The 27,466-nt window shown below is 34.8% G+C and overlaps 2 protein-coding genes across 2 annotated transcripts; one reads left to right on the plus strand and one right to left on the minus strand.

Moving 5' to 3' along the window:
* Positions 1-17,246: 17,246 nt before the first annotated feature.
* Positions 17,247-18,897, minus strand: LOC119083821. The gene is made up of 2 exons (XM_037193618.1): positions 18,756-18,897; positions 17,247-18,657 (listed from the first exon to the last, which is right to left on the minus strand). The coding sequence occupies exon 2, from the start codon at positions 18,651-18,653 to the stop codon at positions 17,427-17,429; it is 1,227 nt and encodes a 408-aa protein (XP_037049513.1). The 5' UTR covers positions 18,654-18,657; positions 18,756-18,897; the 3' UTR covers positions 17,247-17,426.
* Positions 18,898-20,468: 1,571 nt separating this feature from the next.
* On the plus strand, positions 20,469-21,793 carry LOC119085666. Its single transcript, XM_037196115.1, has 2 exons — positions 20,469-20,505; positions 20,779-21,793. The coding sequence occupies exon 2, from the start codon at positions 20,783-20,785 to the stop codon at positions 21,791-21,793; it is 1,011 nt and encodes a 336-aa protein (XP_037052010.1). The 5' UTR covers positions 20,469-20,505; positions 20,779-20,782.
* The last annotated feature ends 5,673 nt before the right edge of the window (positions 21,794-27,466 follow it).

Consider the following 27,466-nt stretch of genomic DNA (forward strand, 5'->3'; position numbering starts at 1 on the left):
ATGTAATTATTAAAATAAGCTTTGCGTTGTTATGTCAAGAGTTATGTCTATGTCGGTTCGATGCTTCTTCTTTCGTCCTCGTGAAACAAAATTGGTAAATGACAAGAATTTCTTAAAAATTGACGCAACAATATTGCTAACAATGTCTAAAACATAATGCTCCAGAGATCCAACTCCACTTCTATATCGAATTTTTAACCCAATCCCCCTACGACTCTCTTAGGCTTTGCAAGCTTGCTTTCTGGGTTTAAGAGGCATCGATGCTTTGCTGAAAATACTGGATTTCAGTTTACTTTTAATGAAATATTTCCACTAGAATCCTTTTTCAAAAATAGCTTTCAAAAGAAACTAGATCTGATTTTAGAATTCTGACCAGCTCTGAGAAAACTGAGCAGTTTATGTCAAACGACTACAACCAAACCTAATTTTTATTTAAAGCGTACGTGGTCCTTTGCCGTCATAATATGAAATACGAGGCACGCAATTTTAGCCAAACATCGATTCCTCTTAAGTGGGTGTGTAACTCACTTAATAAGTAGTCTAGTGTTTGAAAAAAAAAATACATTTGATTTTGCAACAATTCTCGTCATTGGTGAACTAGTCTTAATCGTTTTGTTTTTTCCAATCTTGAAGAATCTCTTTGGGACGAATTCCATACAAAAATATTAAATTTATTCTTTGCTAATTGTTTCACTACAACAAACTTATAACGTTGTAAGAAAATATGCAAAAATCTATTATGTCAGTGTTTTTTCCAAGAAGGAGTGGTAGTAGGGAACAGGATTATATTTTTTTAATTAAACATTTTGAAATATCATAAAATCAAATTTATTTGTTAAAATTACATTCTTTACACTTACAATTTTCGATGTCACTTTAATTCGCCTACAATCTAAGATTTTGAATTATTTTTGGTACAAAATCTACTAATTTAAGCTCACGATATTGTTCTTGGATCGATCGTTCAAAACTCTTCGTCTCAGCAATTTTTCATTAATTTCCGGGTCGCTTCGCACGAACAAAGTGTAGTTGACGGGGCGCTGATGCATTATAATTAACGGACCAATGTGTAGAATCCAATTTCGTTCGTATTTGATTCATGTCATCCAAAATGTCTTTCCGTTTACCATCACGAAGAATGAAGTTGATCAAGCGTTTCGATTCATGCACGAAATGCATGATGTCTGTGTGGTTGAGATCTCTCCAGAAACCACAAATCTCAATCTCAGTCAATTTGGGCAGATGCTTTTTCAGTTCTGACAAAAATTTACAGTCGAATGGACTATCACTGTACAGGCGGATAGCCAATTTAGTGAGTTCTTTGTACTGGCAGATGAAATCAATTACATTCTCGTCACACGAACCTAACTCCAATTCCATTTCTTCCACGCGTTCATTGGAAATCGACAAATGGTGCAAATTCGCTGTACTTCCATAGCTGTGAATTTTCAGATGTTTCAAAGCCTTTAGAAAACGTGGCTGGTATTCAATCATGTCCGCTCGACCATGTACCCACAAACCGAGCCGTTCCAATCCTGGCAGGTGTTGATCGATCATTCTAATCATATCTGCACCATCCTGTAATGTGTTGCAGTGAAATGATGACAAACTTTTGATCTGAGGATTAACTATGATGAATTGGAGAACGTTCTGATTTACGAATGGATAGCCAGATAAGCTCAACTCCTCCAGTGCTGGAAACTGCTGCTCAATGCATTCCGGTTCAATGATGTCGTCGATGTTATTCTCGAATCTCAGTGCCTTCAAGTTTACGAATTTATCGTTAAAGCGTTGGATATTCTCTTTGCTTAGAACTCTCTCCAAATGGACGTTGAAACACGTGCTGGATAAGTCCACTTGTTTTAATTGTGAGCTACACTTGTCGATGATCAATTTGAAAAATGTATCATTTCTGTGCTTGTCGAAAACAATCTGCACATTTTGCAACTGATTTCCAAAGTTCCGTAAAATAGCTGTTGACTCCAATTTGCTGTTACTATCTTTGTTACTCAGGCGGATCGTTTTGTTTTTCCATTCATATTTGAAGGCTTCGGCGGCTATATCTCGAAAATCTCGACAAACTCCTGTTACACTTGCAAGATCTGGTAGGCTCAGCATACGGAAAATATTCAACAGGCAATCCACGTTTAAATTGTCCAGATGCAACATAGTAGCGACCATAGTTTGTTGAGTAATTGGAACGATTTCCTGAGTATCCATTTTCCTGGAAATAAAGGAAATAGTCAGAAAAAAAATCGACACAAAATTAATTTGTTGATAAAAATCCGTAACGTCCACCGATTTCTATTCTACGGCTTAGATGAAATCATTTAATTTAACTTTCCATCCCTAATATGGAGAAAAATCTTTAATTTCATCATGAAATTTTTTTAATTCCAAGAGTTTTCATATCAATTGTTTCAGTTATCATTCGGTAAAACGTCCTGATAAATGTTGGCGAAATTTTAAGATAACAGAAATAACCTTTACTCACCAAATTTAAAATTTAAAATTCACTTAATTTCACTGTTCAATTTATACAATTTCAGGCTGTGAAAATTTGATATTTTTCGCTTGACTTCACTACTCGAGGTGAGAAATTTGAATGTGATAAAATTGCCTACCACTTAACATAACTCACCAAAATTAACCAATTTTTTGTCGTAGTGGGGGTTCATACAGGACGTATTGTTCGAAAGAAAGACCGAGATGGCACTATTTTTGATGTTGTGACGATTTATGGAATTTTCCTATCCTAATTACCTTGGTACTTTCTGCAGGTGGTCGTTAGTTTTCATACGACGATAGCAACTTTGAGATTATTTTTTCTTTGGCAATTTTTTTGTTTTACAAATATCTCTGAAACTTTTATAGTGGCATGTATTGAATTCTTTCTTAGAATTTTTGTATGAATTTTGGATATTTTTAGAGGTTCGCAAATTCACCAAAACATTGAATAACAAATTGTTTCTTTTTCAAAAGATGCAGCCGGAGTCTCATGTAAAGCATTCTATATTGAACTGTGGAATAGATCCTGCAAGTATTAACTGCTTGTTGTACCAAATGCTATTAAGAAACTTCGAACATTAACATTAATGAATATGGGTACGTCAGACTCTTTTTCGAAGGATGCAGAAGATATTGATTTTAAAAAGCACCTTTCAAATATCATACAAACGACAAGATCTAGCCGACCACTATCTGTCTATTCATTTCTTAAAGATATGCCGACTGCTTACTTTCGTGGTTTGAAGAAATTATTTGTACGGTCGGAGAAATATAGATTTTGGGTTTTTTTTAGAGATATCATCATTTCTCTAATTCTCTCAAACATGCGAAATGAGAGAATAGAGCAAAACGATGAAAACGATGATGTCTCTTGAAATCCCGAAATCTATTTTTCTCCGAATGTATCTGCTCATATATGTCGGAGTCTGAAAAATATATTTTAATATTTTGTAAAGTCTTCTATACAAGACTTTACATAACTTTAAATCAACCCATGCCAGCAAGTGTATCTTAATAAATCTTAATATTTATTATACATTACCCTAACTTTTAGATGGCATATTGGAGATGCGCTATTCTTCCATATAAATCAATTTTTAAAAATATTAAAGTTTTAAAGATATTTGCAAAACAAACAAAAAAAAAACAGAAAAAATTCTCAAAACTACCACCTGCCGAAAGTAAAAAGGCAATAAGGATGGGAAATTCCATAAATCATCAAAAATCATAAAGTATCAAAAATATAGTGTCAACTCGGTCTTTCTTTCGTACAATACGTCCTGTTTGAATCTAATTCCCACCACTACCACAAAAAGTTAGTTAATTTTGGTGAGTTATGCTAAGTGGTAGGCGATTTTATCCCATTCGAATTTTTCACATCGAGTTGTGAAGTCAAGCGAAAAATATCAAATTTTCACAGTCTGAAATTACATGCATTGAACAGTGAAATTAAGTGATTTTTAAAGCAAGTTTATTTGGTGAGTGAAAGTTTTCAAGTTCTGCTTTATCTAAAAATTTCGTCAACATATATCAGGAACAAACCGAATCAATTTTGATCAAAATTATTGGAATAAGAAAATTGCATTTTTGATAAAATTAAAGATTTTTCTCCATATCAAAAAAAGAACGGAAAATTTTTCATCAAATGATTTCATCTAAGCCATAAATGTGGTTGCAGTATCCCAAATTAACGAATTTGAAATTGATGGATTTTGCGAAACAAACTAATTTTGTGTCGACTTTTTTTCTGATTATTTCGTTTATTTCTAGGAAAATGGATACTCAGGTTCCAATTACTCTACAAACTATGGTCGCTACAACGTTGCGTCTGGACAATTTAAACTTCGATTGCCTGTTGAATATTTTCAGTATGCTCGACACACCAGATCTTGCAAGAGTAACAGGAGTGTGTCGAAAATTTAGAGAAATAGCTGCTGAAGCCTTCAAATATGAATGGAAAAACGAAACGATTCGACTGAGCAACAACAACAGTAAGAGCAGACTGGAAACAACGGCCATTTTACGGAACTTTGGGAACCAGTTGCAAAATGTGCAGATTATATTCGACAAGCACAGAAATGATACATTTTTCAGATTAATCATCGACAATTGTGGCTCACAATTAAAACAAGTGAACTTCTCCAGCACACGTGTTAACCTCCATGTAGAGAGAGTTCTAAGCAAAGAAAATATGCGACGCTTCAACCAAAAATTCGCAAACTTGAAGACATTAAGGTTCGAGAATAACATCATCGACATCACTGAACCGGATTGCATTGAGCAGCAGTTTCCAGCACTGGAGGAGTTGAGCCTATCTAGCTATCCATTTGCAAATCAAAACGTTCTCCAATTCATGAAAGTTAATCCTCAGATCAAAAGTTTGTCTTCATTTCACTACAACAACGTACACTATGCTGTAGATATGATTGGAATGATCGATCAACACCTGCCACGATTGGAACGGCTCGGTTTGTGGGTACATGGTCGAGCGGACATGATTGAATATCAGCCACGTTTTCTGAAGGCCTTGAAGCATCTGAAGATTCACAGCTATGGAAATACAGCGAATTTGCACCATTTGTCGATTTCCAACGAACGGGTAGAAGAAATGGAATTAGAGCTGGGTTCTTTCGACGAAAATGTAATTGAGTACATCTGCCAGTATAAAGAACTCACTAAATTGGCTGTCCGCCTGTACTGTGATAGTTCGTTCGATTGTAAATTTTTGCCAAAACTGAAAGAGCGTCTGCCCAAATTGACTGAGGTTATGATAAGTGGTTTCTAGAGCGTATCTCAACCGCGCAGAAAATGTACGTTTCGTTCATGAATCGAAACGGTTAATCAACTTCATTGTTTGTGATGGTAAACGGAAAGACATTTTCGATGACATGAATAAAATTCAAAAGAACTTGGATTCGGCTCTATGGTTTCTTAACTATAATGTATCACCGCCTCGTCAACTGCACTTTGTTCGTGCAAACCGGCCAGGAAATAAGTGAAAAATTGCTAAGAATATGAATTTTGTTCAATCAATCAAAGAACTATAGGTTTAAGACACTGCACAAATTAGTAGACTTTGCACCTTTTTTAAAATCTAAGATTGTAAGCGATTTGGAGTGATATCAAAAAATTGTAATTGTAATCATTTTAACAAATAGACGTAATTTTGTATGAAAACATATTATCTCTCTCTCTCTCTTTCTACAATAAAATCCACTTTACGGTAGAGCAAGCGAACTGTCAGACGCTAAAGTATTTATATAGCTGAAAATGTGAAGAGATATTTTCGTTCGCCGTCGTGAACTATTTACGCCGAGATTTACGCCACCTCGAACTTATATAATACCACTTCACAGTTCTAGCTTTATAAAATTGTGGACGATACATAATCGCATTCTACATTGGTTCCAAAGCGTTCAACTGTGACGTGTAACGAAACGATCAAGGCGACGAAAAAGGTGTAGTTTTTTTTATTACAGACGACGAAAAAGGTGTAGTTAATATAACATTATGTACCTCTTGTCAAAATTGTTATCGAGACGTGTGGGCATTGCTGGTCGAGCCGAAGACGATTCAGTATGAATTTTATCTGGACTTACCTTATCTATTTGCGATTTAATGAAGTCAATGAAAGAATGTTATTCCGTGCACGAGTAATTTTTTTATTCCACACAAACTTACATTGATATTTAATTTTTCGACAGCTGTACTCTACATACAATTGGAATGCTTAATTAAATTTTGGCTTGGTTTTCGTTTGCATCAATAGTAAAGAAAGAATTCCAAAATAAAGTCGGAGCATTATAATTTGATCGATTCTACTCATTTAATTCATTTTTAAATAATTGTAGTTTTCGAAGAAATCATTTCGAAAACATTACAGTATAAAAGCTTAGACACGTGCATTTGAACGGATTACCCGCAGGTATACCGCGAGTAAACAGCTCTAATGCGCATGTGTAAGCTTTTATACTGTAATGTTTTCGAAATCATTTCTTGAAAAACTACAATTATTTAAAAATTAATAGAATCGATCAAATTATAATGCTTCGACTTTATTTGGAGCTTTTTTTTTATTTTTGTTATACATTGTTTTAGGTAATTTTTTGTAGCACTCTTACTCATATAGATGATGAGGGCCCAGATCCATTGTTGCACTACTCTCATTTTTCTCATCATAACTTTGCAAGGTACGGTTAAGACTTTAAATCTTTTACATGCAAATGCACACTTGAAGTCTTAAAATGCGATACACGCATAGAATTTTTAAACCCGACACATTTTCTGCTTTGTTGTGAATTTTGCATGTGCATGTAAAACACAGAAACAGAAAAAGTGTCGGTAATCTTAAATGAAAGTGGTTATTATGGCTATATTTTCTTCATATTTCATCAAATAAATGGCAATATCTTTCGAAAATCTGTACAATGAAATTTTAAGAAGCTATTTATGCTTTTCAACTCGAAATTAAAATTATATCTAGGCAAAAAATAATATTTCTTTTTTCTACACTAAACCCCTAACGCATCTATTTACGAAAGATAAAAAGTCGGTCATTTAAACAAATTTTAACCAATCCAAACTGTAGTGAAATCATCACTACCTACATCAAAATAATCGATCAACGAAATACGCTCCCATCCTAATCTAAAATTAGGAGTCCATTCTCAAATACGGTCGCACACGCAGCATTAAAATCATGCCACCGCAGATTTCCATTTTCATAATTATTTGTGTCCCCAAAACTTTCAAATAAAAAGGCGGCAAACGCTTTGTAACAAACTATTTATGTTCCAAATTTCTAAAAATCATAATGGGACAAGCGATCGTTAAATTCAATATTTATGGTCCCAAACTCTTTTAAAATGCTCGCCGCTAATGCTCGCAAAAAGCAATTAAAAAATTGTCGCAGAACAATAACAGCTAAATATTTTTCTAATTTTACCAAAATATGACCTCCACTTTCACATACACATATTAGACCCCATAAGAATAATTGAACTCTCACAATTATGTAACCTCCAAATCTTTTCGCGTCGTCGTGAAAACTTGAAACTCGTTGTGTGTTCACAAATTGTGTTTTTAACTAATTTTTATTAATTAAATAAGAGAAAACTGTTAGAAAAAAAACAAAAAAAATTGTCTTAAAAATTATTTCAAAGTGAAATTATTTGGCGAATAAAGTTCTTTTTCATTCAAAAGAAAGAGTTGTTTTTTCCCTTCGGCAAACAGAAGTGTAATTGATTCTTCTAAGTTATCATTGACTGTACGCCTATAAGCCAAAATTCCATCCGCTCGGGAAATCCTGGCAAATAGGTTACGTGTATCGGTGTGTAATATTAACCAAAGTCGATAAGTGAAAGAAAAGAGAGTTGTGTAACTCTACGTCTACACACGGAACGATCAATATTAACATTAGTGAAGTCGTACAAGAATGGTATTGGAATCGCATGCTTCGGTTCGCGTCCCGAACACGTTCGTTGTGGATATGGACGTGACAATGGATATTTTGGAGCTGATAGAATCGGGTGTCAAGGTCGTGTTGACTTCGGTAGAATAAGTCTGGGTTAGCTGAATGTTAATTACATTTTTTATCTGTTCAAAGTCAACAATTCAATGAAATATATGTAATTATTAAAATAAGCTTTGCGTAGTTATGTCAAGAGTTATGTCTATGTCGGTTCGATGCTTCTTCTTTCGTCCTCGTGAAACAAAATTGGTAAATGAAAAGAATTTCTCAAAAATTGACGCAACAATATTGCTAACAATGTCTAAAACAAAATGCTCCAGAGATCCAACTCCACTTCTATATCGAATTTTTAACCCAATCCCCCTACGACATTCTTAGGCTTTGCATATCCGTCAAGCTTGCTTTCTGACTTTCTGTTGGTCCACTCGGATGGACAGGGTTTAAGAGGCATCGATGCTTTGCTGAAAATACTGGATTTCAGTTTACTTTTAATGAAATCTTTCCACTAGAATCCTTTTTCAAAAATAGCTTTCAAAAGAAACTAGATCTGATTTTAGAATTTTGACCAGCTCTGAGAAAACTGAGCAGTTTATGTCAAACGACTACAACCAAACCTAATTTTTATTTAAAGCGTACGTGGTCCTTTGCGGTCGTAATATGAAATACGAGGCACGCAAAAGTGTATACTACAATTTTAGCCAAACATCGATTCCTCTTAAGTGGGTGTGTAACTCACTTAATAGTAGTCTAGTGTTTGATAAAAAAAAAAATTGATTTTGCAACAATTTGCGTCACGGGTGAACTAGTCTTAATCGTTTTGTTTTTTCCAATCTTGAAGAATCTCTTCGGGACGAATTCCATACAAAAATATTAAATTTATTCTTTGCTAATTGTTTCACTACAACAAACTTATAACGTTGTAAGAAAATATGCAAAAATCTATTATGTCAGTGTTTTTTCCTAGAAGGAGTGGTAGTAGGGAACAGGATTATATTTTTTTAATTAAACATTTTGAAATATCATAAAATCAAATTTATTTGTTCAAATTACATTCTTTACACTTTACACTTTTCGATGTCACTTTAATTCGCCTACAATCTAAGATTTTGAATTATTTTTGGTACAAAATCTACTATTTTAAGCTCACGATATTGTTCTTGGATCGATCGTTCAAAACTCTTCGTCTCAGCAATTTTTCACTAATTTCCGGGTCGTTTCGCACGAACAAAGTGTAGTTGACGGGGCGCTGATGCATTATAATTAACGGACCAATGTGTAGAATCCAATTTCGTTCGTATTTGATTCATGTCATCCAAAATGTCTTTCCGTTTACCATCACGAAGAATGAAGTTGATCAAGCGTTTCGATTCATGCACGAAATGCACGATGTCTGTGTGGTTGAGATCTCTCCAGAAACCACAAATCTCAATCTCAGTCAATTTGGGCAGATGCTTTTTCAGTTCTGACAAAAATTTACAGTCGAATGGACTATCACTGTACAGACGGATAGCCAATTTAGTGAGTTCTTTGTACTGGCAGATGAAATCAATTACATTCTCGTCACACGAACCTAACTCCAATTCCATTTCTTCCACGCGTTCATTGGAAATCGACAAATGGTGCAAATTCGCTGTACTTCCATAGCTGTGAATTTTCAGATGTTTCAAAGCCTTCAGAAAACGTGGCTGGTATTCAATCATGTCCGCTCGACCATGTACCCACAAACCGAGCCGTTCCAATCGTGGCAGGTGTTGATCGATCATTCTAATCATATCTACACCATCCTGTAATGTGTTGCAGTGAAATGATGACAAACTTTTGATCTGAGGATTAACTATGATGAATTGGAGAACGTTCTGATTTACGAATGGATAGCCAGATAAGCTCAACTCCTCCAGTGCTGGAAACTGCTGCTCAATGCATTCCGGTTCAATGATGTCGTCGATGTTATTCTCGAATCTCAGTGCCTTCAAGTTTACGAATTTATCGTTAAAGCGTTGGATATTCTCTTTGCTTAGAACTCTCTCCAAATGGACGTTGAAACACGTGCTGGATAAGTCTACTTGTTTTAATTGTGAGCTACACTTGTCGATGATCAATTTGAAGAATGTATCATTTCTTTGCTTGTCGAATACAATCTGCACATTTTGCAACTGATTTCCAAAGTTCCGTAAAATGGCTGTTGACTCCAATTTGCTGTTACTATCTTTGTTACTCAGGCGGATCGTTTTGTTTTTCCATTCATATTTGAAGGCTTCGGCGGCTATATCTCGAAAATTTCGACAAACTCCTGTTACACTTGCAAGATCTGGAAGGCTCAGCATACGGAAAATATTCAACAGGCAATCCACGTTTAAATTGTCCAGATGCAACATTGTAGCGACCATAGTTTGTTGAGTAATTGGAACGATTTCCTGAGTATCCATTTTCCTGGAAATAAAGGAAATAGTCAGAAAAAAAAATCGACACAAAATTAATTTGTTGATAAAAATCCGTAACGTCCACCGATTTCTAACACTTTAACTCACCAAATAAACTTGCTTTAAAATTCACTTAACTTCACTGTTCAATTTATACAATTTGAGGCTGTGAAAATTTGATATTTTTCGCTTGACTTCACTACTCGAGGTGAGAAATTCGAATGTGATAGAATTGCCTACCACTTAACATAACTCACCAAAATTAACCAATTTTTCGTCGTAGTGGGGGTTCATACAGGACGTATTGTTCGAAAGAAAGACCGAGATGGCACTATTTTTGATGTTGTGACGATTTATGGAATTTTCCTACCCTAATTACCTTGGTACTTTCTGCAGGTGGTCGTTAGTTTTCATACGACGATGGCAACTTTGAGATTATTTTTTCTTTGGCAATTTTTTTGTTTTACAAATATCTCTGAAACTTTTATATTGGCATGTATTGAATTCTTTCTTAGAATTTTTGTATGAATTTTGGATATTTTTAGAGGTTCGCAAATTCACCAAAACATTGAATAACAAATTGTTTCTTTTTCAAAAGATGCAGCGGAGTCTCATGTAAAGCATTCTATATTGAACTGTGGAATAGATCCTGCAAGTATTAACTGCTTGTTGTACCAAACGCTATTAAGAAACTTCGAACATTAACATTAATGAATATGGGTACGTCAGACTCTTTTTCGAAGGATAATGATTTTTATCTCCTGCAAGCTGATATTTCATACATTACGCGTTTCTGCATATAAACACAAACACATACATAACCACAGCCTATACGATTGGATAATTCACACATAACCCACCTAGGGTAAATTTACTTTCCATCTACTTATTTGAAAAAAAATAATCGCCGAACGGCGGAAGCGAACACGGGACCAGCAGCATATCAACCAAACATGCTGACCACTACGCCAACAAATCACATAATGCGATGCAATTGGTGTCGGTAGTGGTTCGTTAGTCACTTCTACATCGATCAAACAATCAGAGTAGTCGGAATGATGTGATTTGAACGAAATGTTGAGGGGGATAGTATATGTGTGTGAGTAAGTAAATAAAGGATTAACTAGAGTTACGCAGGTCATGTAAACAGAATTTTTTTTTAAGATGAAATAAATGAAATGAAAAGGATTCTCTGTATGATGTTTTTTTTTGTTGTGAATGCGTTTTAAAACAACATGCTTAATTAATTAATTTTAAATCGAAATTTTTGTGGTTATTTCGCTAATGTATGAAATATCAACTTGCAGGAGATAAAACATTGTTCTACCTTGGTGTATATTTCTCGAATCACTTCTTATGTACAATTGTATATACACTCGCTGGCGCTCGTTATATACAATTGTACATACGAAGTTATTCTCGAAATATACACCAAGGTATAAAATGTACTATAAAAAGGACCTTTCAAATATCATACAAACGACAATATCTAGCCGGCCACTATCTGTCTATTCATTTCTTAAAGATATGCCGACTGCTTACTTTCGTGGTTGGAAGAAATTATTTGTACGGTCGGAGAAATATAGATTTCGGGTTTTTTTTTAGAGATATCATCATTTCTCTAATTCTCTCAATTGCCATTTGAAAACGATGATTGATGGCATATTGGAGATGCGCCACCACTACCACAAAAAGTTAGTTAATTTTGGTGAGTTATGGTAAGTGGTAGGCGATTTTATCCCATTCGAATTTTTCACATCGAGTAGTGAAGTCAAGCGAAAAATATCAAATTTTTACAGTCTGAAATTGCATGCATTGAACAGTGAAATTAAGTGATTTTTAAAGCAAGTTTATTTGGTGAGTGAAAGTTTTCAAAGTTTTCAACATATATCAGGAACAAACCGAATCAATTTTGATCAAAATTATTGGAATAAAAAATTGCATTTTTGATAAAATTAAAGGTTTTTCTCCATATCAAAAAAAGAACGGAAAATTTTTCATTAAATGATTGCATCTAAGCCATAAATGTGGTTGCAGTATCCCAAATTAACGAATTTGAAATAGATGGATTTTGCGAAACAAACTAATTTTGTGTCGACTTTTTTTCTGATTATTTCGTTTATTTCTAGGAAAATGGATACTCAGGTTCCAATTACTCTACAAACTATGGTCGCTACAACGTTGCGTCTGGACAATTTAAACTTCGATTGCCTGTTGAATATTTTCAGTATGCTCAACATACCAGATCTTGCAAGAGTAACAGGAGTGTGTCGAAAATTTAGAGAAATAGCTGCTGAAGCCTTCAAATATGAATGGAAAAACGAAACGATTCGACTGAGCAACAACAACAGTAAGAGCAGACTGGAAACAACAGCCATTTTACGGAACTTTGGGAACCAGTTGCAAAATGTGCAGATTATATTCGACAAGCACAGAAATGATACATTTTTCAGATTAATCATCGACAATTGTGGCTCACAATTAAAACAAGTGAACTTCTCCAGCACACGTGTTAACCTCCATGTAGAGAGAGTTCTAAGCAAAGAAAATATGCGACGCTTCAACCAAAAATTCGCAAACTTGAAGACATTAAGGTTCGAGAATAACATTATCGACATCACTGAACCGGATTGCATTGAGCAGCAGTTTCCAGCACTGGAGGAGTTGAGCCTATCTAGCTATCCATTCGCAAATCAAAACGTTCTCCAATTCATGAAAGTTAATCCTCAGATCAAAAGTTTGTCTTCATTTCACTACAACAACGTACACTATGCTGTAGATATGATTGGAATGATCGATCAACACCTGCCACGATTGGAACGGCTCGGTTTGTGGGTACATGGTCGAGCGGACATGATTGAATACCAGCCACGTTTTCTGAAGGCCTTGAAGCATCTGAAGATTCACAGCTATGGAAATACAGCGAATTTGCACCATTTGTCGATTTCCAACGAACGGGTAGAAGAAATGGAATTAGAGCTGGGTTCTTTCGACGAAAATGTAATTGAGTACATCTGCCAGTATAAAGAACTCACTAAATTGGCTGTCCGCCTGTACTGTGATAGTTCGTTCGATTGTAAATTTTTGCCAAAACTGAAAGAGCGTCTGCCCAAATTGACTGAGGTTATGATAAGTGGTTTCTAGAGCGTATCTCAACCGCGCATCAGAAAGTGTACGTTTCGTTCATGAATCGAAACGGTTGATCAACTTCATTGTTTGTGATGGTAAACGGAAAGACATTTTCGATGACATGATATAAAATTCAAAAGAACTTGGATTCGGCTCTATGGTCCCTTAACTATAATGTATCAACGCCTCGTCAACTGCACTTTGTTCGTGCAAACCGACCAGGAAATAAGTGAAAAATTGCTAAGAATATGAATTTTGTTCAATCAATCAAAGAACTATAGGTTTAAGACACTGCACAAATTAGTAGACTTTGCACCTTTTTTAAAATCTAAGATTGTAAGCGATTTGGAGTGATATCAAAAAATTGTAATTGTAATCATTTTAACAAATAGACGTAATTTTGTATGAAAACATATTATCTCTCTCTCTTTCTACAATAAAATCCACTTTACGGTAGAGCAAGCGAACTGTCAGACGCTAAAGTATTTATATAGCTGAAAATGTGAAGAGATATTTTCGTTCGCCGTCGTGAACTATTTACGCCGAGATTTACGCCACCTCGAACTTATATAATACCACTTCACAGTTCTAGCTTTATAAAATTATGGACGATACATAATCGCATTCTACATTGGTTCCAAAGCGTTCAACTGTGACGTGTAACGAAACGATCAAGGCGACGAAAAAGGTGTAGTTTTTTTTATAACAGACGACGAAAAAGGTGTAGTTAATATAACATTATGTACCTCTTGTCAAAATTGTTATCGAGACGTGTGGGCATTGCTGGTCGAGCCGAAGACGATTCAGTATGAATTTTATCTGGACTTACCTTATCTATTTCCGATTTAATGAAGTCAATGAAAGAATGTTATTCCGTGCACGAGTAATTTTTTTATTCCACACAAACTTACATTGATATTTAATTTTTCGACAGCTGTACTCTACATACAATTGGAATGCTTAATTAAATTTTGGCTTGGTTTTCGTTTGCATCAATAGTAAAGAAAGAATTCCAAAATAAAGTCGGAGCATTATAATTTGATCGATTCTACTCATTTAATTCATTTTTAAATAATTGTAGTTTTCGAAGAAATCATTTCGAAAACATTACAGTATAAAAGCTTAGACACGTGCATTTGAACGGATTACCCGCAGGTATACCGCGAGTAAACAGCTCTAATGCGCATGTGTAAGCTTTTATACTGTAATGTTTTCGAAATCATTTCTTGAAAAACTACAATTATTTAAAAATTAATAGAATCGATCAAATTATAATGCTTCGACTTTATTTGGAGCTTTTTTTTTGTTTTTGTTATACATTGTTTTAGGTAATTTTTTGTAGCACTCTTACTCATATAGATGATGAGGGCCCAGATCCATTGTTGCACTACTCTCATTTTTCTCATCATAACTTTTCAAGGTCCGGTTAAGACTTTAAATCTTTTACATGCAAATGCACACTTGAAGTCTTAAAATGCGATACACGCATAGAATTTTTAAACCCGACACATTTTCTGCTTTGTTGTGAATTTTGCATGTGCATGTAAAACACAGAAACAGAAAAAGTGTCGGTAATCTTAAATGAAAGTGGTTATTATGGCTATATTTTCTTCATATTTCATCAAATAAATGGCAATATCTTTCGAAAATCTGTACAATGAAATTTTAAGAAGCTATTTATGCTTTTCAACTCTAAATTAAAATTATATCTAGGCAAAAAATAATATTTCTTTTTTCTACACTAAACCCCTAACGCATCTATTTACGAAAGATAAAAAGTCGGTCATTTAAACAAATTTTAACCAATCCAAACTGTAGTGAAATCATCACTACCTACATCAAAATAATCGATCAACGAAATACGCTCCCATCCTAATCTAAAATTAGGAGTCCATTCTCAAATACGGTCGCACACGCAGCATTAAAATCATGCCACCGCAGATTTCCATTTTCATAATTATTTGTGTCCCCAAAACTTTCAAATAAAAAGGCGGCAAACGCTTTGTAACAAACTATTTATGTTCCAAATTTCTAAAAATCATAATGGGACAAGCGATCGTTAAATTCAATATTTATGGTCCCAAACTCTTTTAAAATGCTCGCCGCTAATGCTCGCAAAAAGCAATTAAAAAATTGTCGCAGAACAATAACAGCTAAATATTTTTCTAATTTTACCAAAATATGACCTCCACTTTCACATACACATATTAGACCCCATAAGAATAATTGAACTCTCACAATTATGTAACCTCCAAATCTTTTCGCGTCGTCGTGAAAACTTGAAACTCGTTGTGTGTTCACAAATTGTGTTTTTAACTAATTTTTATTAATTAAATAAGAGAAAACTGTTAGAAAAAAAACAAAAAAAATTGTCTTAAAAATTATTTCAAAGTGAAATTATTTGGCGAATAAAGTTCTTTTTCATTCAAAAGAAAGAGTTGTTTTTTCCCTTCGGCAAACAGAAGTGTAATTGATTCTTCTAAGTTATCATTGACTGTACGCCTATAAGCCAAAATTCCATCCGCTCGGGAAATCCTGGCAAATAGGTTACGTGTATCGGTGTGTAATATTAACCAAAGTCGATAAGTGAAAGAAAAGAGAGTTGTGTAACTCTACGTCTACACACGGAACGATCAATATTAACATTAGTGAAGTCGTACAAGAATGGTATTGGAATCGCATGCTTCGGTTCGCGTCCCGAACACGTTCGTTGTGGATATGGACGTGACAATGGATATTTTGGAGCTGATAGAATCGGGTGTCAAGGTCGTGTTGACTTCGGTAGAATAAGTCTGGGTTATCTGAATGTTAATTACATTTTTTATCTGTTCAAAGTCAACAATTCAATGAAATATATGTAATTATTAAAATAAGCTTTGCGTAGTTATGTCAAGAGTTATGTCTATGTCGGTTCGATGCTTCTTCTTTCGTCCTCGTGAAACAAAATTGGTAAATGAAAAGAATTTCTCAAAAATTGACGCAACAATATTGCTAACAATGTCTAAAACAAAATGCTCCAGAGATCCAACTCCACTTCTATATCGAATTTTTAACCCAATCCCCCTACGACATTCTTAGGCTTTGCATATCCGTCAAGCTTGCTTTCTGACTTTCTGTTGGTCCACTCGGATGGACAGGGTTTAAGAGGCATCGATGCTTTGCTGAAAATACTGGATTTCAGTTTACTTTTAATGAAATCTTTCCACTAGAATCCTTTTTCAAAAATAGCTTTCAAAAGAAACTAGATCTGATTTTAGAATTTTGACCAGCTCTGAGAAAACTGAGCAGTTTATGTCAAACGACTACAACCAAACCTAATTTTTATTTAAAGCGTACGTGGTCCTTTGCGGTCGTAATATGAAATACGAGGCACGCAAAAGTGTATACTACAATTTTAGCCAAACATCGATTCCTCTTAAGTGGGTGTGTAACTCACTTAATAGTAGTCTAGTGTTTGATAAAAAAAAAAATTGATTTTGCAACAATTTGCGTCACGGGTGAACTAGTCTTAATCGTTTTGTTTTTTCCAATCTTGAAGAATCTCTTCGGGACGAATTCCATACAAAAATATTAAATTTATTCTTTGCTAATTGTTTCACTACAACAAACTTATAACGTTGTAAGAAAATATGCAAAAATCTATTATGTCAGTGTTTTTTCCTAGAAGGAGTGGTAGTAGGGAACAGGATTATATTTTTTTAATTAAACATTTTGAAATATCATAAAATCAAATTTATTTGTTCAAATTACATTCTTTACACTTTACACTTTTCGATGTCACTTTAATTCGCCTACAATCTAAGATTTTGAATTATTTTTGGTACAAAATCTACTATTTTAAGCTCACGATATTGTTCTTGGATCGATCGTTCAAAACTCTTCGTCTCAGCAATTTTTCACTAATTTCCGGGTCGTTTCGCACGAACAAAGTGTAGTTGACGGGGCGCTGATGCATTATAATTAACGGACCAATGTGTAGAATCCAATTTCGTTCGTATTTGATTCATGTCATCCAAAATGTCTTTCCGTTTACCATCACGAAGAATGAAGTTGATCAAGCGTTTCGATTCATGCACGAAATGCACGATGTCTGTGTGGTTGAGATCTCTCCAGAAACCACAAATCTCAATCTCAGTCAATTTGGGCAGATGCTTTTTCAGTTCTGACAAAAATTTACAGTCGAATGGACTATCACTGTACAGGCGGATAGCCAATTTAGTGAGTTCTTTGTACTGGCAGATGAAATCAATTACATTCTCGTCACACGAACCTAACTCCAATTCCATTTCTTCCACGCGTTCATTGGAAATCGACAAATGGTGCAAATTCGCTGTACTTCCATAGCTGTGAATTTTCAGATGTTTCAAAGCCTTCAGAAAACGTGGCTGGTATTCAATCATGTCCGCTCGACCATGTACCCACAAACCGAGCCGTTCCAATCGTGGCAGGTGTTGATCGATCATTCTAATCATATCTACACCATCCTGTAATGTGTTGCAGTGAAATGATGACAAACTTTTGATCTGAGGATTAACTATGATGAATTGGAGAACGTTCTGATTTACGAATGGATAGCCAGATAAGCTCAACTCCTCCAGTGCTGGAAACTGCTGCTCAATGCATTCCGGTTCAATGATGTCGTCGATGTTATTCTCGAATCTCAGTGCCTTCAAGTTTACGAATTTATCGTTAAAGCGTTGGATATTCTCTTTGCTTAGAACTCTCTCCAAATGGACGTTGAAACACGTGCTGGATAAGTCTACTTGTTTTAATTGTGAGCTACACTTGTCGATGATCAATTTGAAGAATGTATCATTTCTTTGCTTGTCGAATACAATCTGCACATTTTGCAACTGATTTCCAAAGTTCCGTAAAATGGCTGTTGACTCCAATTTGCTGTTACTATCTTTGTTACTCAGGCGGATCGTTTTGTTTTTCCATTCATATTTGAAGGCTTCGGCGGCTATATCTCGAAAATTTCGACAAACTCCTGTTACACTTGCAAGATCTGGAAGGCTCAGCATACGGAAAATATTCAACAGGCAATCCACGTTTAAATTGTCCAGATGCAACATTGTAGCGACCATAGTTTGTTGAGTAATTGGAACGATTTCCTGAGTATCCATTTTCCTGGAAATAAAGGAAATAGTCAGAAAAAAAAATCGACACAAAATTAATTTGTTGATAAAAATCCGTAACGTCCACCGATTTCTAACACTTTAACTCACCAAATAAACTTGCTTTAAAATTCACTTAACTTCACTGTTCAATTTATACAATTTGAGGCTGTGAAAATTTGATATTTTTCGCTTGACTTCACTACTCGAGGTGAGAAATTCGAATGTGATAGAATTGCCTACCACTTAACATAACTCACCAAAATTAACCAATTTTTCGTCGTAGTGGGGGTTCATACAGGACGTATTGTTCGAAAGAAAGACCGAGATGGCACTATTTTTGATGTTGTGACGATTTATGGAATTTTCCTACCCTAATTACCTTGGTACTTTCTGCAGGTGGTCGTTAGTTTTCATACGACGATGGCAACTTTGAGATTATTTTTTCTTTGGCAATTTTTTTGTTTTACAAATATCTCTGAAACTTTTATATTGGCATGTATTGAATTCTTTCTTAGAATTTTTGTATGAATTTTGGATATTTTTAGAGGTTCGCAAATTCACCAAAACATTGAATAACAAATTGTTTCTTTTTCAAAAGATGCAGCCGGAGTCTCATGTAAAGCATTCTATATTGAACTGTGGAATAGATCCTGCAAGTATTAACTGCTTGTTGTACCAAACGCTATTAAGAAACTTCGAACATTAACATTAATGAATATGGGTACGTCAGACTCTTTTTCGAAGGATAATGATTTTTATCTCCTGCAAGCTGATATTTCATACATTACGCGTTTCTGCATATAAACACAAACACATACATAACCACAGCCTATACGATTGGATAATTCACACATAACCCACCTAGGGTAAATTTACTTTCCATCTACTTATTTGAAAAAAAATAATCGCCGAACGGCGGAAGCGAACACGGGACCAGCAGCATATCAACCAAACATGCTGACCACTACGCCAACAAATCACATAATGCGATGCAATTGGTGTCGGTAGTGGTTCGTTAGTCACTTCTACATCGATCAAACAATCAGAGTAGTCGGAATGATGTGATTTGAACGAAATGTTGAGGGGATAGTATATGTGTGTGAGTAAGTAAATAAAGGATTAACTAGAGTTACGCAGGTCATGTAAACAGAATTTTTTTTTAAGATGAAATAAATGAAATGAAAAGGATTCTCTGTATGATGTTTTTTTTTTGTTGTGAATGCGTTTTAAAACAACATGCTTAATTAATTAATTTTAAATCCAAATTTTTGTGGTTATTTCGCTAATGTATGAAATATCAACTTGCAGGAGATAAAACATTGTTCTACCTTGGTGTATATTTCTCGAATCACTTCTTATGTACAATTGTATATACACTCGCTGGCGCTCATTATATACAATTGTACATACGAAGTTATTCTCGAAATATACACCAAGGTATAAAATGTACTATAAAAAGGACCTTTCAAATATCATACAAACGACAATATCTAGCCGGCCACTATCTGTCTATTCATTTCTTAAAGATATGCCGACTGCTTACTTTCGTGGTTGGAAGAAATTATTTGTACGGTCGGAGAAATATAGATTTCGGGTTTTTTTTTAGAGATATCATCATTTCTCTAATTCTCTCAATTGCCATTTGAAAACGATGATTGATGGCATATTGGAGATGCGCCACCACTACCACAAAAAGTTAGTTAATTTTGGTGAGTTATGCTAAGTGGTAGGCGATTTTATCCCATTCGAATTTTTCACATCGAGTAGTGAAGTCAAGCGAAAAATATCAAATTTTTACAGTCTGAAATTGCATGCATTGAACAGTGAAATTAAGTGATTTTTAAAGCAAGTTTATTTGGTGAGTGAAAGTTTTCAAAGTTTTCAACATATATCAGGAACAAACCGAATCAATTTTGATCAAAATTATTGGAATAAAAAAATTGCATTTTTGATAAAATTAAAGGTTTTTCTTCATATCAAAAAAAGAACGGAAAATTTTTCATTAAATGATTTCATCTAAGCCATAAATGTGGTTGCAGTATCCCGAATTAACGAATTTGAAATTGATGGATTTTGCGAAACAAACTAATTTTGTGTCGACTTTTTTTCTGATTATTTCGTTTATTTCTAGGAAAATGGATACTCAGGTTCCAATTACTCTACAAACTATGGTCGCTACAACGTTGCGTCTGGACAATTTAAACTTCGATTGCCTGTTGAATATTTTCAGTATGCTCAACATACCAGATCTTGCAAGAGTAACAGGAGTGTGTCGAAAATTTAGAGATATAGCTGCTGAAGCCTTCAAATATGAATGGAAAAACGAAACGATTCGACTGAGCAACAACAACAGTAAGAGCAGACTGGAAACAACAGCCATTTTACGGAACTTTGGGAACCAGTTGCAAAATGTGCAGATTATATTCGACAAGCACAGAAATGATACATTTTTCAGATTAATCATCGACAATTGTGGCTCACAATTAAAACAAGTGAACTTCTCCAGCACACGTGTTAACCTCCATGTAGAGAGAGTTCTAAGCAAAGAAAATATGCGACGCTTCAACCAAAAATTCGCAAACTTGAAGACATTAAGGTTCGAGAATAACATCATCGACATCACTGAACCGGATTGCATTGAGCAGCAGTTTCCAGCACTGGAGGAGTTGAGCCTATCTAGCTATCCATTCGCAAATCAAAACGTTCTCCAATTCATGAAAGTTAATCCTCAGATCAAAAGTTTGTCTTCATTTCACTACAACAACGTACACTATGCTGTAGATATGATTGGAATGATCGATCAACACCTGCCACGATTGGAACGGCTCGGTTTGTGGGTACATGGTCGAGCGGACATGATTGAATACCAGCCACGTTTTCTGAAGGCCTTGAAGCATCTGAAGATTCACAGCTATGGAAATACAGCGAATTTGCACCATTTGTCGATTTCCAACGAACGGGTAGAAGAAATGGAATTAGAGCTGGGTTCTTTCGACGAAAATGTAATTGAGTACATCTGCCAGTATAAAGAACTCACTAAATTGGCTGTCCGCCTGTACTGTGATAGTTCGTTCGATTGTAAATTTTTGCCAAAACTGAAAGAGCGTCTGCCCAAATTGACTGAGGTTATGATAAGTGGTTTCTAGAGCGTATCTCAACCGCGCAGAAAATGTACGTTTCGTTCATGAATCGAAACGGTTAATCAACTTCATTGTTTGTGATGGTAAACGGAAAGACATTTTCGATGACATGAATAAAATTCAAAAGAACTTGGATTCGGCTCTATGGTCCCTTAACTATAATGTATCAACGCCTCGTCAACTGCACTTTGTTCGTGCAAACCGACCAGGAAATAAGTGAAAAATTGCTAAGAATATGAATTTTGTTCAATCAATCAAAGAACTATAGGTTTAAGACACTGCACAAATTAGTAGACTTTGCACCTTTTTTAAAATCTAAGATTGTAAGCGATTTGGAGTGATATCAAAAAATTGTAATTATAATCATTTTAACAAATAGACGTAATTTTGTATGAAAACATATTATCTCTCTCTCTCTTTCTACAATAAAATCCACTTTACGGTAGAGCAAGCGAACTGTCAGACGCTAAAGTATTTATATAGCTGAAAATGTGAAGAGATATTTTCGTTCGCCGTCGTGAACTATTTACGCCGAGATTTACGCCACCTCGAACTTATATAATACCACTTCACAGTTCTAGCTTTATAAAATTGTGGACGACACATAATCGCATTCTACATTGGTTCCAAAGCGTTCAACTGTGACGTGTAACGAAACGATCAAGGCGACGAAAAAGGTGTAGTTTTTTTTATAACAGACGACGAAAAAGGTGTAGTTAATATAACATTATGTACCTCTTGTCAAAATTGTTATCGAGACGTGTGGGCATTGCTGGTCGAGCCGAAGACGATTCAGTATGAATTTTATCTGGACTTACCTTATCTATTTCCGATTTAATGAAGTCAATGAAAGAATGTTATTCCGTGCACGAGTAATTTTTTTATTCCACACAAACTTACATTGATATTTAATTTTTCGACAGCTGTACTCTACATACAATTGGAATGCTTAATTAAATTTTGGCTTGGTTTTCGTTTGCATCAATAGTAAAGAAAGAATTCCAAAATAAAGTCGGAGCATTATAATTTGATCGATTCTACTCATTTAATTCATTTTTAAATAATTGTAGTTTTCGAAGAAATCATTTCGAAAACATTACAGTATAAAAGCTTAGACACGTGCATTTGAACGGATTACCCGCAGGTATACCGCGAGTAAACAGCTCTAATGCGCATGTGTAAGCTTTTATACTGTAATGTTTTCGAAATCATTTTTTGAAAAACTACAATTATTTAAAAATTAATAGAATCGATCAAATTATAATGCTTCGACTTTATTTGGAGCTTTTTTTTTGTTTTTGTTATACATTGTTTTAGGTAATTTTTTGTAGCACTCTTACTCATATAGATGATGAGGGCCCAGATCCATTGTTGCACTACTCTCATTTTTTCTCATCATAACTTTTCAAGGTCCGGTTAAGACTTTAAATCTTTTACATGCAAATGCACACTTGAAGTCTTAAAATGCGATACACGCATAGAATTTTAAACCCGACACATTTTCTGCTTTGTTGTGAATTTTGCATGTGCATGTAAAACACAGAAACAGAAAAAGTGTCGGTAATCTTAAATGAAAGTGGTTATTATGGCTATATTTTCTTCATATTTCATCAAATAAATGGCAATATCTTTCGAAAATCTGTACAATGAAATTTTAAGAAGCTATTTATGCTTTTCAACTCTAAATTAAAATTATATCTAGGCAAAAAATAATATTTCTTTTTTCTACACTAAACCCCTAACGCATCTATTTACGAAAGATAAAAAGTCGGTCATTTAAACAAATTTTAACCAATCCAAACTGTAGTGAAATCATCACTACCTACATCAAAATAATCGATCAACGAAATACGCTCCCATCCTAATCTAAAATTAGGAGTCCATTCTCAAATACGGTCGCACACGCAGCATTAAAATCATGCCACCGCAGATTTCCATTTTCATAATTATTTGTGTCCCCAAAACTTTCAAATAAAAAGGCGGCAAACGCTTTGTAACAAACTATTTATGTTCCAAATTTCTAAAAATCATAATGGGACAAGCGATCGTTAAATTCAATATTTATGGTCCCAAACTCTTTTAAAATGCTCGCCGCTAATGCTCGCAAAAAGCAATTAAAAAATTGTCGCAGAACAATAACAGCTAAATATTTTTCTAATTTTACCAAAATATGACCTCCACTTTCACATACACATATTAGACCCCATAAGAATAATTGAACTCTCACAATTATGTAACCTCCAAATCTTTTCGCGTCGTCGTGAAAACTTGAAACTCGTTGTGTGTTCACAAATTGTGTTTTTAACTAATTTTTATTAATTAAATAAGAGAAAACTGTTAGAAAAAAAAACAAAAAAAATTGTCTTAAAAATTATTTCAAAGTGAAATTATTTGGCGAATAAAGTTCTTTTTCATTCAAAAGAAAGAGTTGTTTTTTCCCTTCGGCAAACAGAAGTGTAATTGATTCTTCTAAGTTATCATTGACTGTACGCCTATAAGCCAAAATTCCATCCGCTCGGGAAATCCTGGCAAATAGGTTACGTGTATCGGTGTGTAATATTAACCAAAGTCGATAAGTGAAAGAAAAGAGAGTTGTGTAACTCTACGTCTACACACGGAACGATCAATATTAACATTAGTGAAGTCGTACAAGAATGGTATTGAAATCGCATGCTTCGGTTCGCGTCCCGAACACGTTCGTTGTGGATATGGACGTGACAATGGATATTTTGGAGCTAATAGAATCGGGTATCAAGGTCGTGTTGACTGAATAGCTGAATGTTAATTACATTATCCTTCGAAAAAGAGTCTGACGTACCCATATTCATTAATGTTAATGTTCGAAGTTTCTTAATAGCGTTTGGTACAACAAGCAGTTAATACTTGCAGGATCTATTCCACAGTTCAATATAGAATGCTTTACATGAGACTCCGGCTGCATCTTTTGAAAAAGAAACAATTTGTTATTCAATGTTTTGGTGAATTTGCGAACCTCTAAAAATATCCAAAATTCATACAAAAATTCTAAGAAAGAATTCAATACATGCCAATATAAAAGTTTCAGAGATATTTGTAAAACAAAAAAATTGCCAAAGAAAAAATAATCTCAAAGTTGCCATCGTCGTATGAAAACTAACGACCACCTGCAGAAAGTACCAAGGTAATTAGGGTAGGAAAATTCCATAAATCGTCACAACATCAAAAATAGTGCCATCTCGGTCTTTCTTTCGAACAATACGTCCTGTATGAACCCCCACTACGACGAAAAATTGGTTAATTTTGGTGAGTTATGTTAAGTGGTAGGCAATTCTATCACATTCGAATTTCTCACCTCGAGTAGTGAAGTCAAGCGAAAAATATCAAATTTTCACAGCCTCAAATTGTATAAATTGAACAGTGAAGTTAAGTGAATTTTAAAGCAAGTTTATTTGGTGAGTTAAAGTGTTAGAAATCGGTGGACGTTACGGATTTTTATCAACAAATTAATTTTGTGTCGATCTTTTTTCTGACTATTTCCTTTATTTCCAGGAAAATGGATACTCAGGAAATCGTTCCAATTACTCAACAAACTATGGTCGCTACAATGTTGCATCTGGACAATTTAAACGTGGATTGCCTGTTGAATATTTTCCGTATGCTGAGCCTTCCAGATCTTGCAAGTGTAACAGGAGTTTGTCGAGATTTTCGAGATATAGCCGCCGAAGCCTTCAAATATGAATGGAAAAACAAAACGATCCGCCTGAGTAACAAAGATAGTAACAGCAAATTGGAGTCAACAGCCATTTTACGGAACTTTGGAAATCAGTTGCAAAATGTGCAGATTGTATTCGACAAGCAAAGAAATGATACATTCTTCAAATTGATCATCGACAAGTGTAGCTCACAATTAAAACAAGTAGACTTATCCAGCACGTGTTTCAACGTCCATTTGGAGAGAGTTCTAAGCAAAGAGAATATCCAACGCTTTAACGATAAATTCGTAAACTTGAAGGCACTGAGATTCGAGAATAACATCGACGACATCATTGAACCGGAATGCATTGAGCAGCAGTTTCCAGCACTGGAGGAGTTGAGCTTATCTGGCTATCCATTCGTAAATCAGAACGTTCTCCAATTCATCATAGTTAATCCTCAGATCAAAAGTTTGTCATCATTTCACTGCAACACATTACAGGATGGTGTAGATATGATTAGAATGATCGATCAACACCTGCCACGATTGGAACGGCTCGGTTTGTGGGTACATGGTCGAGCGGACATGATTGAATACCAGCCACGTTTTCTGAAGGCTTTGAAACATCTGAAAATTCACAGCTATGGAAGTACAGCGAATTTGCACCATTTGTCGATTTCCAATGAACGCGTGGAAGAAATGGAATTGGAGTTAGGTTCGTGTGACGAGAATGTAATTGATTTCATCTGCCAGTACAAAGAACTCACTAAATTGGCTATCCGCCTGTACAGTGATAGTCCATTCGACTGTAAATTTTTGTCAGAACTGAAAAAGCATCTGCCCAAATTGACTGAGATTGAGATTTGTGGTTTCTGGAGAGATCTCAACCACACAGACATCGTGCATTTCGTGCATGAATCGAAACGCTTGATCAACTTCATTCTTCGTGATGGTAAACGGAAAGACATTTTGGATGACATGAATCAAATACGAACGAAATTGGATTCTACACATTGGTCCGTTAATTATAATGCATCAGCGCCCCGTCAACTACACTTTGTTCGTGCGAAACGACCCGGAAATTAGTGAAAAATTGCTGAGACGAAGAGTTTTGAACGATCGATCCAAGAACAATATCGTGAGCTTAAAATAGTAGATTTTGTACCAAAAATAATTCAAAATCTTAGATTGTAGGCGAATTAAAGTGACATCGAAAATTGTAAGTGTAAAGAATGTAATTTGAACAAATAAATTTGATTTTATGATATTTCAAAATGTTTAATTAAAAAAATATAATCCTGTTCCCTACTACCACTCCTTCTAGGAAAAAACACTGACATAATAGATTTTTGCATATTTTCTTACAACGTTATAAGTTTGTTGTAGTGAAACAATTAGCAAAGAATAAATTTAATATTTTTGTATGGAATTCGTCCCGAAGAGATTCTTCAAGATTGGAAAAAACAAAACGATTAAGACTAGTTCACCCGTGACGCAAATTGTTGCAAAATCAATTTTTTTTTTTATCAAACACTAGACTACTATTAAGTGAGTTACACACCCACTTAAGAGGAATCGATGTTTGGCTAAAATTGTAGTATACACTTTTGCGTGCCTCGTATTTCATATTACGACCGCAAAGGACCATGTACGCTTTAAATAAAAATTTGGTTTGGTTGTAGTCGTTTGACATAAACTACTCAGTTTTCTCAGAGCTGGTCAAAATTCTAAAACCAGATCTAGTTTCTTTTGAGAGCTATTTTTGAAAAAGGATTCTAGTTTAAAGATTTCATTAAAAGTAAACTGAAATCCAGTATTTTCAGCAAAGCATCGATGCCTCTTAAGCCCTGTCCATCCGAGTGGACCAACAGAAAGTCAGAAAGCAAGCTTGACGGATATGCAAAGCCTAGGAGTGTCGTAGGGGGATTGGGTTAAAAATTCGATATAGAAGTGGAGTTGGATCTCTGGAGCATTATGTTTTAGACATTCTTTTCATTTACCAATTT

Source organism: Bradysia coprophila, chromosome X (assembly GCF_014529535.1).
Source record: "Bradysia coprophila strain Holo2 chromosome X, BU_Bcop_v1, whole genome shotgun sequence".
Lineage (NCBI taxonomy): Eukaryota > Metazoa > Arthropoda > Insecta > Diptera > Sciaridae > Bradysia > Bradysia coprophila.

What these genes read in the sequence shown, in the direction of transcription:
- LOC119083821 (XM_037193618.1), bottom strand. Translation starts at nt 18,653, where the DNA reads ATGGATACTCAGGAAATCGTTCCAATTACTCAACAAACTATGGTCGCT.
- LOC119085666 (XM_037196115.1), top strand. Translation starts at nt 20,783, where the DNA reads ATGGATACTCAGGTTCCAATTACTCTACAAACTATGGTCGCTACAACG.